This window comes from Micropterus salmoides, unplaced genomic scaffold, assembly GCF_014851395.1.
Source record: "Micropterus salmoides isolate LMB-PRFRI ecotype aquatic unplaced genomic scaffold, ASM1485139v1 Ms_hic_scaffold_11, whole genome shotgun sequence".
Classification (NCBI taxonomy): domain Eukaryota; kingdom Metazoa; phylum Chordata; class Actinopteri; order Centrarchiformes; family Centrarchidae; genus Micropterus; species Micropterus salmoides.
The window spans coordinates 12,193,739-12,206,339 of NW_024040152.1; the positions used below are offsets into that span (position 1 = coordinate 12,193,739).

The 12,601-nt window shown below is 39.9% G+C and overlaps 1 protein-coding gene across 1 annotated transcript in view; it reads left to right on the plus strand.

Annotated features, from left to right (window-relative positions):
• LOC119897313 (polycomb protein SCMH1-like) overlaps positions 1-10,167 on the plus strand; it is a 34,745-nt gene extending 24,578 nt beyond the window's left edge. Inside the window, 10 exon segments of the mRNA XM_038710926.1 lie at positions 1,854-2,098; positions 2,666-2,899; positions 3,588-3,636; positions 3,639-3,713; positions 4,004-4,204; positions 4,459-4,629; positions 6,007-6,132; positions 6,981-7,112; positions 8,839-8,972; positions 9,289-10,167. Of these exon segments, the coding sequence (XP_038566854.1) occupies positions 1,854-2,098; positions 2,666-2,899; positions 3,588-3,636; positions 3,639-3,713; positions 4,004-4,204; positions 4,459-4,629; positions 6,007-6,132; positions 6,981-7,112; positions 8,839-8,972; positions 9,289-9,408 (1,487 nt within the window). The 3' untranslated portion in view covers positions 9,409-10,167.
• Positions 10,168-12,601: the final 2,434 nt, after the last annotated feature.

Below are 12,601 nucleotides of genomic sequence, written 5' to 3' on the forward strand. Positions count from 1 at the left end.
GGTTGCGGCGGTGTGAGACCAGCGTTGCTGGAACAATGGGCTGTTCCTGTAGGCATACCGTGAACTGAATGAAAAAGTGGACAGACGTGTAGAGGAGTGACAGTTAAGCACTCGGTGGGACAGTTTCAGACAAGAACAAGGTCAAGCACCTTGCCAGCTTTGTGGGTCAGGGGGCTGAGAAACCGTGTTAGATCAAAGGACTGAATCAGAGACAGAAAGTCTGTTGAGTTTGATTTGTCCAAGTGAATGTTCATGTCACCGAGGACAAGTAATGGGCAGTCATGATCTGGGATTGAAGACAGCAGTGTGTCTAGCTCGTCCACAAAGTTACCCACTTGTCCCGGTGGACGGTAGATGACAATCACAGAGACCTTTACCGGAGTGGACACCAAGACAGCATGATATTTCGAAGGAGGCATAGTGTAGTGGTATTTTCTGGTTTGATCCAGGTCTCAGTGAGTGCCAGTAGCCCAAAAGATAATGCGTTAGCATAAGTAATGATAAAGACAGCTTTGTTGACTGCAGACTGGCAGTTCCATGACCCGAGGAGTCCACAGGAAGACTTGCTGGTCTTTACCCAAGTAGGTCTTCACAGAAGGAGCTGACGGTGACGCTTCAGTTATAGGTTTCAGTGAAGTAGTGTGAGTCTAATTGCATACAGGTGCATTCAGACTGATTACACCCAGCTGAGATCGCCCTCCGGATTACCAAGACAAAAGGTTGGTTTCAGTGGGTGGGACACACACCCAGTTGTTTGAGCTCGCTCAGTCGGCCTTCAGATTCTAGTAGAATGTTCAGTAAAGTGCAAAGTGATAGCACATCAAGAGTAAGAAAATAGAGTAAATTATTACCTCACTACTGCAAACTCTTACTTGCCCAATGGTGCTTTCCTGTGTTTTTATTCATTAAATCCTTATTCAAGCTTTACATTGGTCTCTAATTTGTTAATACAGTGAATTTCCCAGGAGTCTTGAGTTCTGTGACCTTATTTATATGCAGAAAAAAGCCAACTAAACCCTTTTGAGTTCACTGAAAGGCTAAAATTACAGAATGAGCAGTCTTATGAAGCGAAAAGGTACAGATAACTTCTTGATGTAACCTCCCACCCTCTTTGCTTTTCTCTGCCTGTTTACGTTCTCACTGTCAATCGCACTTCAGACTGAGAGATGTAATATGGTGTGTTCAGGCTCATAACTGAGGAAGGAAGTTCAAGTGAAGAAAAATGTTTCACTGCTGAGAATGTATGACCTTCTCTGCTAATGTGCTGCTGGGAGAAGGTCGAGGTCGTGTATTATAAACATTCTGGACTTAGATCAGCATTGAACAAATGGAAGGGTTTTTGATGTTTAAAAGGTTTGATGCTCTATTTTGTGAAAATGAAGTGGTATACTACTTTCTGTTCAGCATTTGAGAAAGGTATTTGTAGCTTTGGTGAGTGATGGTAATACCTGATGACTTACATACAATGAGAGGGTGAAATGTGCGTGTATGACACAACTTTTTCATTGGTTGGCTGCAACTATAGTCAAACGGGGACATTGCAGCTAACAGTGCAGCGTGAAGTTGGGTACATGACTCATTCTGCTGTGATTCACATCACATAACCACATAAATAATGTAGTCTAGATTTCAGATTGAATACTCACATTGGTGAAGAAATATTTTTCACAAATGCAATTAATAAGAAAATAACTACTCTAACAGTTCAAACTTTGTTACATATCTATGTCCCGTCTGTGATTAAATGGGGAACCTGGAGCTATAATTCTTAATTAGTTCTTTTTTGCTGTCATGCCACAGCTTTTTACGCAAGTGCCTTTTTCTTGTGTGTCTGCCCATCTTTGTCCATGCAGTAGTGTTGCCTAAGAGCCTTGGGGCATTGACAGATGGGAGTGTAGAGAGCCCAGCCATGCACCCCACCCCCACCGTGGGCAGACCTCCAGGTCAGAGAGGACGCAAGCCAGGCCGCAGGAAAACCAAGGTGACGGGGCCCTGGAGTCAGAAGGGCTCAGCGTTGGGACCACAGAGCATCCAGCTAGCCAAAGGCCTGGAGCCCATCAAGATCCCCAAGAAACGAGGGCCCAAGCCTGGCAGTAAGGTGGGCATGAAGTGGTTTAGAGATGGCCATGCAGATAGTTGTGGTTATATTTTCCTAGATTTCACAATATCTGTGATTTATGCCTGTTCTACCATACACTGTAGGTGAAACTTAGACTATTTATTTGGTTCTAAAGGGACTAAGTCTGTCCACAGTGTGGTCTGTGCATTATCCAGAAAAATTTCGAAACATGTTGCCAATGAATTTTTCACTGCTGTGAGCACCACAGACAGGGTTCCATTTATCTTCATTGTATTGGGATGGCGGCAGAAATCTCAGAAGCAGATATCTCAAAACCAGGGGACAAAACCAAACTACTGTATCTGCATAGCTAAATACTATTGGTGGTGAAATTAAATTAGTTGAACTGGGACTCACATCTCCAAATTAGGGTTTTCTGTGACACACTGGGCACATGTTTGCACACAGTTGTTTTGCAAGCTTTGGTTGCAACATTTTGACCTTGGAACACATCTTGTTTTTTGATGGAGGAGCATTGTCATTGTAGAGTATCACAGAATGAAGACTCCCACTTGACTCTGTGTCTCATTTTCTCTGTGATTGAAGTTGGGTTGGGCAAAGAGAGCTGGCTGGCTGGAAGATGCCATGGCTGGCCCAGGGCGGCCAGTGACTGGCCCAGGGCGGCCAGTGACAGGTCCAGGGCGGCCAGTGACCGGTCCAGGGCGAACCAGGGGCAGACTGCCTGCCAACTGGGCACAGAGGATAGCTCTGCAGCAGGCCCAGACTCAGGCAGAACCCATCAAGATCCCAAAGAAAAGAGGGCCAAAGCCTGGCAGCAAGGTAGCCGTCCAGTACATACACATTAACACAGATATCACTGAACAACAGAGTATCACATTGTAGCATTTGACTGCATAGTGCTTATTGGGTAGAACACATAATAATACATACGTACATACAATAACAGGCTGTTTTGATGTTAAGATTTATTTCAACTCTGCCACATCCTGTTTCTGTTATTATTACCTTTCTGACCAGTCAGACTGGACTAGACCTCAGGAGAATTTGTTTCAAAATACTAAGCAGATTGAAAACATTTCTGAATAAATGCCCCCCTGTTTGTTGATGTTTTTCAACTTAGGCAGATTGAGCTGGTTTACATTTCAAAGGCACAATCAGTTACAAAAACACAGTGGTTGTCCACAACAACTATTGACAGCATCCAGTTTGTATGCTGGCAAAGCAGGTAACTGCACTCAAGTCCTAATAATGTACTGAAGATAGATTAATGGAAATACTTGGCAGAGTCATGAATGTTCTTTTTGATCGTTTTGTTTTCTGATGTTGTACCATGCTACATTTTGCGGAAGGCACTTTGTTTTATAAGTTCAAGAAAGAAGAATAAAAGTGCAACATAAGAGTCACATTTGATGCTATATTGTGAACTGTTCCCATCAAATGTTGGGGTGTTAATAAACCATTAAAGAAACAAATGCTATAAAATGTCCGAATGTGTGTTTGTATCCAGAGAAAACCAAGGGTGGTACCTAATCCAGTTCCCACGTCTCCCACCAGCAGCACCCAGAGCCTGACACCAGTACTGTTCCTCTAGACAATGCCACCATCCCCAACTCTGCACTCCAGGCTCCCACAGGTACACAATATCCACAGACCTAGACCTACTGTATATTATTATTGATAGGTATACCTTTCTGGGATGTTCAGTGCCGGTGTAAGACTCAATCTGTCATGCTGTCACTCACACAGTATCACAACATTATATGTTGTGTTTGCAACAGGATCTGACAAACAGTGGTTAACACATGCCAACAACGTTTAAAATCAGCCTAGTGGTCCTTTAAATAAATCAAAATTACATTTTGGTGGGATGAGAGAAGGCATATAACCTTCAGTATTGACTCTTCTTGTTGTTTTGCCCCCTAGTTTGTGTGTACCTAAACAAATACGGCAAGGTGGGACCCCATTTGGACCTGCGGCGTATTCAGCAGCTCCCTGACCACTTTGGGCCAGGCCGGGCCTCTTCAGTGCTTCAGCAGTGTGTTCAAGCTTGCGTAGACTCAGCCCACAACCAGGGCACAGTCTTTTCCTGTCTCAAGTCTGGACAAGGAGGTGAAGTCATTTCAGGTGGGAATTATGCTTATATTTGTTTACTTATCTTCCATTACATCAGAATGTAGTGCTGGTATCAAATAAAAAAAAAAAATTCTGTCTATTCTATTGTAATTGTTACATAACATCTGAGGTCTAAAAACCTTTGTATAAAGCTCACCCTCACATTAGTGAACAGGTTTTACTCTTTTACTCCATGTTAAACAAAGACTGTAAACCTCCTATAGCAGAATTTGATCCTCTGTCATTTGCCCATTTGCCCTATCTAGCCTACTTTGACCAGCAGCAGCACACCCTGACCTTGCCCACAGTCAGCAGTGTCACCTACGTCCTCCGCTTCCTAGAAAAACTCTGCCACAACCTTCACTGCGATCCTCTGTTTGGAAGCCAACCTGTCGCCAGAGGAAGCCTGCACTACGACAGTCACACATACACTGCAGGTTAATGCTACTTTTCTCTACATTGTGTTAGTCTAATTGAATGTAAATTAAATTTTCAGCAGCTATTGAAATTTTTGTCCTCATTAATAGAAACAAATCTGATAGCTAGGGATTTTTTTATTATGCTGGAAACCAACAGTAGACATTACACATTTTCCAGATAGCAGTTTGATTGTATGTATACACATCGAGAATAAAACAAAAGAATAAAACACTGCTACATAATACATTTCATATAGATTGTACTTAATGTCTTAATGAACCAAGCTTTACGGCACCAGTTTTGGTTCTTTTAGTGTGTGTTTTCTTTAAGAGATAAAAACTCCACGCAGCAAAAGAAAAACTGTGTGCCTTAGTGGTGTGGAAATGTTGGCAGTTACCCTCTAAAAACACTAATCTTGTAAATAGTCAAGGGAGGCGTCCCCTATGTGTCGGCTATATTTTACACTGCTGTACAAAAGGCAAATAACTTGTTTTAATGTGGGAAACTTTATATTCCATGCCTAGAGTTTAGATTTTTTGGGAACAAAATAAAACAGACAAAGAAACTTTGGTGGCTAGCAGATATACAGCCGTTTAATAGTCTGCTGACAGCAAAGTTCTTTGTTGCAGTGGAGTACAAGAATTTGCAGGAAATATGCTGGTCATCGCCATGTTTATTTCTTGTTGTAAATATAGATTGCCTCCTATTGATCATTAGGGCTGCAACTAACAATTTTTTATTGTTTATTATTTTCTTGATTAATTGATTAGTGTTTAAGTGTCAGGAAATTATCAAAAATGTTGATCACCAAACCATAAGAAGACGTCCTGTTTTGTCCACAACCCAAAGATATTCACTTTACTGTCATAAGAGTAATGAAAACAGGAAATATTTACATTTAAGAAGCTGGAATCCGACAATTTTCCTTCAAACCAATTAATTGATTATCAAAATAGTTGATGATTAATTTAATAACACCTAGTCGATTTATTCGATTAATTGTTGCAGCTCTATTGATCATCCCACAAGTCAAAACCTTCTAGTGTGATGTGTAGAGGGTTAAATTGTTGATGCTGAGCGTGTGTTCTTGCTGATGCTATTTTAGTTTCCTGAAGTCATTATTTAATTAATGATTCATGGTATCACATGACATAAAACAGTTTTTACTGACTCAAGCCAAATTAATTGTATTTAAAACTGTACCCGCTTTGACAGGTTCTGTATTTCCAGTACTCAAACTAGAAAAACATGTCTGTACTTCTCTGTGGTAGTTTTTTTTTTTTTTCGTTTCTTTCTGCATTCGGCCTCTTTGACCAAAAGAAGTGAACAAGTGAAATACAGCCTGGCCCACTTACCTTTATCATCTGTAGCTGTTGTTCATGTGCTGGTTTTAGAGAGGAGAAGTTTTGGAGACAACCTGACGACGGGCCCGGGCCGAGGAGGCAACAAGCGGTTCCTACAAGACTACAACAGTCCCCTGCCTCAGAAACTGGCCAAAACCCCCCGGCACTCTACTGATGGTATATTACTTTTGTGACTCTTGTGATTTTTTTCTTTTTATCTACCCTGGGCTTCAGTTCTGTACCTCCTTATTTATATTTAGATAGAGCAAGTAAAAAATATTTGGTTTGTTGGTTGATGTTAGTAGTAGTCAGACGACCACAAAGTTGGATTTTCTGACCAGTTTGCTGATCCCTAATAGAGCACAGTATTGTCACTTTTTATGATTGGCGTATATTCCACTGGTAGGACAGTAATAAGTTATTTCTCCGGTATTTGCCATTTTGCTATACCCCTTGCATTGCTGGATAAATGTATATGTGCGATGTACTGCTCCTGGCTAGTTAATTTCTGTTTTGTAAAATTACTTTGGATACTATATTCATTTGTTCTTTATTTATGTGTAGAAACACAAAATGGAAATACACTTAAAGCAAAGGATTTTCTTGATTACACAAGCCTTTCACTTGTGTATAGTATTTGTTTATATTATCAGTAGCTCTCACCTGTAATGCTGCAACACATTTGATGTAAGACATTTAATTTAATAATTGAATGCTCAGAGTTGTCCAGTAAATCCTTATATAATCATAAAAGGAGGTTGTAAAACACAAGAAGCTCTTGGTTCAGGAGTGAGTGGTTTTAAGTTCTGGAGCAGGAGGTTAATCATTTAATCATCTTTCAATTTCCTTCTATTTTAATTAAGTTAATGGAATATTTGAAGAGATTTATGTAAACGGGTAATATCCCCCTTAAAAGGTGTCTTCCGCATGTATAAAAGCTCCAAACACAGTCACAGTGGTTTCCCCTTTTGGTATTTTGGTTATGTTTAAGCTATGTGTAATCTATGTGTTTGCATTGTCCCCAGGTGAGTCCTTCATGGAGAACAGTGTTGCCGCATCAGAGCACTTAAAAAAGAGCCCTCTTTCTCCCAACTCTATAATTCAAACTCCCGGCCTGAGGTCTCCCTCCAAGCTGCTACATCATAGAAACTCTACAGGTAGGAAAAGACCATAGACTGTATAAAAGAAGTGGACGTAGTCACTGTGATATCACCCATTGGTTTGTGGACTACCGTTTTGAAGCTTCAAAATTGGTGTTTTGTTTTGGGGTTTTTTTGGAACTAGAAGTGACCGTATGTGAGCAAGAGGGTGGAGCTGGGGAGGAGTGAGGGCTGATGTAGCCATGCATTTGTTCCCTTTCAAACTCAGTTTGCTGGTGAATATACATTTTATCCAGCATATTAAATTATCAGCAACCGCTAACTAGCTAGGTTGGTTGGCACCATGCATCCCTTATTCACGTTAACTGGGATGCTAATTTTGGCTAGCGAAACACAGGCTTAAAACAACATAAACAGCCAACTGCTTAGAGTGTCTTTCAGTACCACCAAAGTTAAGCAAGACATTTTTTAGCTTTAGTTTGCTGTCAAAAAAAAAACAAGGTAGCCAGGTCCTAAAGCATACCCTGCTTTATCTTCTATTTTACTCTAAACCATACTTTACAAAATTAACATCATGCTTATTGAACACTTGAAACTAGTGATTGAGACCATAAACACATTAGGAGAGTGTTTACAGAGTAAAATCAAGTTAAAAGTAGGATAATTTTGTCATGGATTCCTATGCAATCTGACTTCTTTTTGCAACCAGAGTTGTTGTCCCCTGCTGACCATTGGTAAGAATGCAGGTTTAAATCACTTCGGCATTGGCTTAACTTTTCAGACACAGAAATTCTCGCCATAAAGAGACACTGATACAGGAAACACTAAATAATAAATAATGAAATACGGTCCAAGAAGTCCAGTTAGAGTACAGATCCATGAAATTGTAGATTTAAAGCTTTCAAACTAGATAGTTGGAATGACTTTAGTGTTTAAACAAGTTTAGTCAGCATACTGTAAAACTTCAATTAATGGCCCGGGCTTTTATTTGCTTCAGTCGCTGAACTTACCCTGCCTGTATTTGGAACAGGCATCTATATGGGACAGGCCTTTAATTCCTTTCACACAAAACTCCTACTCAGTAAAGACTGGAAATAGGCTACCATCAAATTGTTTATTTCAACAAGCATGAATATTACTTTTAGAAAAATCGCCTTTTCGTGTCTTGTTTACCATACCAAAAAATCTGAATTGTAAAATTTACTTAACGATTAAATTGTGGAAAATCTAACTAATCAAATCTAGCATGTCCATATTGACAAAAGTTGAAACATCTACATTTGGATGCACGATCTAAACAGCTTTGAACTAGCTCGAGCAGGTGACCCGGCGGGCTTTAAGAGGTTTTATATCCAAAGGCTTTTAATTGAGACCCGCATTTATTTGTCAAAACGTGTAGCCCACCAGGCCATTAAAAAGGGCAGGCGTCTAATTGGGACTAGGCTTTGAAGTTTTACGGTATACAGTCCACATGGTTATTAATTTAACTCCTCCCAGCCCCTTGCAGACCTAGGAAGATACGGAACATTTACATCACGCGGACCCTCACGGCCATTTGGATACAAGAAATATAATTTGAGCTTTAGATGTTTTTTCAGAAACAATACAGCAGGGTTTACAACTCTGTTAAATCAGCTGAGGACACATTGACTGGAGGCTAAAGTGTATTATAGTGCTCGGTCAGTTAGTGGATAATTGTGAAAAACTACCATAACAGTAGAGCCCATTTTCTGAATGAATGACTGTCTTTATGGATTTGAGTGTGTTGCTTTTGCACTCTCAGGCTCAGGCAGTTTCCGAGAGAGCCCGAGACCTAGTGGTCAGGACCCTAACCTGTGGACAGTAGAGGATGTCATGCAGTATATCAGAGAGATCGACCCAGTGCTGGCCCCACATGCTGACCTCTTCAGGAAACATGTATGTATTCTCTCATAATGTGAAGAGGCTAAAAATGATTGTGTTTCAACCTACATATGGAATCTGGTATAATTGTTTAATCATACACCTGACAGTATACCTTAAAAATCCCTGACTTTGTGCATGTATCTAGAGGAACCGATGCTGTTTTGAAGGCAAAGGGTGGTCACACCAATATTGATTTGATTTAGGTTTTTCTTCTGTTTAGTCACTTTGCGTTTTGTTAACTGTCTATTTTTGAAAGCATTCTTACTTTACAGCATTTTTCCAGACCTAAAACGTTTTTTGTTTTGATTATCCCTCCCCCTGCTAACAGGAGATTGACGGCAAAGCACTCCTGTTGCTGCGTAGCGACATGATGATGAAATACATGGGCCTGAAGCTCGGTCCTGCTCTCAAACTCACCTTCCACATTGACAAGCTCAAACGGGCTTGAGAAGGTCCGCTGGCTAGCGGCAGCCTTCCAAAGGACTAAACTCCAACCCCATCTCCCTGTTCTAGGATCAGTATATCATGCACTGCATATTGGACATATACTGACCATTTACATGTAGCAACTTCCATCAGACCACCATATCTGGTATTACATACCCTGTTCTGACCTCATCCAATGAGGAATGTTTATTTTGTGTAGCACAATCCAGCCCTAAGGCAGCATGGGATACGTAGGATCACCCACTTGTCTGTCATCTGTTTTCATTTCAGTATAACTTGAAGAGTCATATGTGGCCATTTTAACTGTAAAAGGCTTTTTTGGCCTGCTTTTATTATGTTACATTTATTCTGTACATTTCATATTTTGTACTTATATATGGACTTGTATTTTTGCCTTTTTCAACGGTTTGTGTGGGATATTCTAAAAGAAAGAAAGCCCTAAAGGAATAAAAGAAAACGCTACATTCATCCCAATATTTTGGAAGGCTTCTGATTAATGTCTCTGTTTGAGGCACGATTTTGCAACTACAATATTAATTATGGGAAGAAAAACGTGTTTTATGAAAAGAAATTTATTCTGAAAAATACTGCCATGAGGAAATCTGTCTTTTCTCTTATTCTGGATGTTGTTTACAATGCCTTGTCCTGTATTTGTTATTTGTACTTTTTTAATTTTTATACTATATTATTAGAATTCCTACATGGAGAGCCCTATCATGCTTAACATTGTTCAATAAATATATAATAATTCAACTGTTAATTTTTTCTGTGCTGTTTGCGATCTCAACCTTTTACAATTTGTAATTACATCTTATTTGCTCCTGTGTTTATACTCTGTTGCTCCATAAATTGATTTGTTAACTTATTGAATTAGGGCAGTATTTAGTCCCCTTTTAATTTGTCTTATCTTATCATAAAGACACATTACATGCACACCCACAAATGTAGGTTTGGCGAGTCTGACATTTAGAGGCTGCAAAAGTTATTTTTAAAGTATAATGAGTTGGCATTGGCAAGTTAGTTTAATAGCGTGCTTGCATATTGATTAACATGTTATTAATTAATTTGTATTTTATGAATACATTTAGTGCCACTTCCTGGTTTCTTTTTTTTTTATCTACAGTAGTTCACCAACAGAGGGCAATGCAGCCCTGTCCACCTTTTTGCAGTCATTATCCTTCATTGTCTCCTTGGGACTTGCTGACATGTGCTGCCATGGGTGGCCACTGCTCCATCTGGTAAACTCAGCATGATAATATAAGTGATATTTTTATACCACCTAAAGATGACTTCATGTGATTATTATTGTCAGTATTTCTCCTGTATTGCTGTGTAGGTATTCATTTGTTCCCAATATTAAAGACCCTCTCTTTAATGATTATGTGGACCTATTGTTCATGCTGTTTCTGGTAAATATTGCTGTCATTTTTTCTGTCAGTACATGAGTGGGCCATTAGGCTTGTGGGCAAAAAAATTATCTACTGAAGCAACTCAGCACAAGACAGTAACCCTAACCACATCCTTCTAGTGAAAACAGGAAAACACATGACGTATGGGTTGAAAACAGTGACCAAACCCACTTATTCTAACTGACACAGAGTATGAATGCCTGTCTCTGTTGTGAGCATATGACACACACACAATCTGTGCTGTGTTTGGTGTTATGCTCAGGCACTGTGACAAGCACAGAGCTTGTGGCTGATGTCTCTGCTTGTTGATGTGTAATAGTAGCCAAAGTGTTGTGCATGAAGCCAGTGCTATTTATAGTAAGCAACAGCTTCTTGTGCTGCATATTGTGTTTGTGAAGGTTGTGAAGTGAGTTTTTACTTTAGCTCCTAACACTACAGTGGGATTTTTAGGTGCCATTCTTATTTTGCTACTAGAGCAGCAGGCAGGGCTCTTTTAAGTATAGAGGTGAATATTCACATCACTGGCTAGGTCCTTAGAAAATTTGCATGCAAGATAACTTTCTTTATTGTTATGACATATATGTTAGATTTTGGGGAAATTCTGCCGCTGATATTTACCAACAATGCTCTGCAGTGCTCCTGAGTCATACACTGTCTTTGCCCCAACAGTTGTACACATATAGAGCAGCGAAACAGTTTCAGTATGTATGAAAGGAAGTTTGCGGGCTTGCAGATTAGTCATAACAGTGAGAAAAAAAACGACTTTCTCAGGTCTTTGCTTCAGTTGTCATGTTATGGCATGAAAATACTATATTCTCTGCATAATCAGCCTGGCACCTTACACTCTGCAGACAAGTGTGTGCACAGTTAGAGAGAAACAATGTAAAATAAAGTGCTCAGTCAACCACCTTCTCTCCAGCTGATACCAGAATTCCCAGCATGCCTTTGGGCTGTCAGTTGAGGTGCTTACAGTTCAGGTGAGGGTCCTGTGGCCTCAGATCATGGTGGGCCTGCAAAGCCCTGAGGCCTATGTTATAAAAGAATGTACTTGAATTTCTTTGTCAGGTTGATTTGGATCATGTTTCCAGATTGTGCAAACTGCATTATGTGTATTGTAAAATACTTCAAGAATTCTGAGTACAGGTCCACACTTCAGTTACTGCAGATATAAACTAATATTTATTTTGCAATGCAGTGAGCACCACACAACATTCTGCAGTATAGGGCAATTTTGTCTTGTTATTGGGCCGGTCAACGAACAAAACTGCTGAGGGTTTATATACCAAATAATGAAGAATGGAAAAGAAAATATTATCACACATCAGAGGAACCGTAACATCTCAGAGACATACCCAATGCTAAATCAAATTTGATTCACCTTTAATAAATGAGGCTGCAGACCTGCTTCACATACTTATCTCCTGTGACTTTGATTGGGAGATAATATCAGAACTCTGTCTTGATAGCCCTCACCCAACACACTCACCCTGTGCCTACAGATGATGTGGACAGGCTAATGTCAGTGTTTTCCTGCAAGGAAAATGTTGGTCACACGGCAGTGTGGGTATATCTATCCAGGATCACATAAACGCACAAAAAAATCCCACAAACCCTGAAAGCCGAGGTATGACAAATGAAATCCATGTTCACATTACTTTCCTTGGCATTAACACATTGATATTACGTTAATGAGATTTCACCAGCATGATAACACTTGAAAAGCCCCACAAGAAACTGCTCTCTTGTATTAATTCCACCCCAGCCTATAGCCTGTTACTCTGTCTT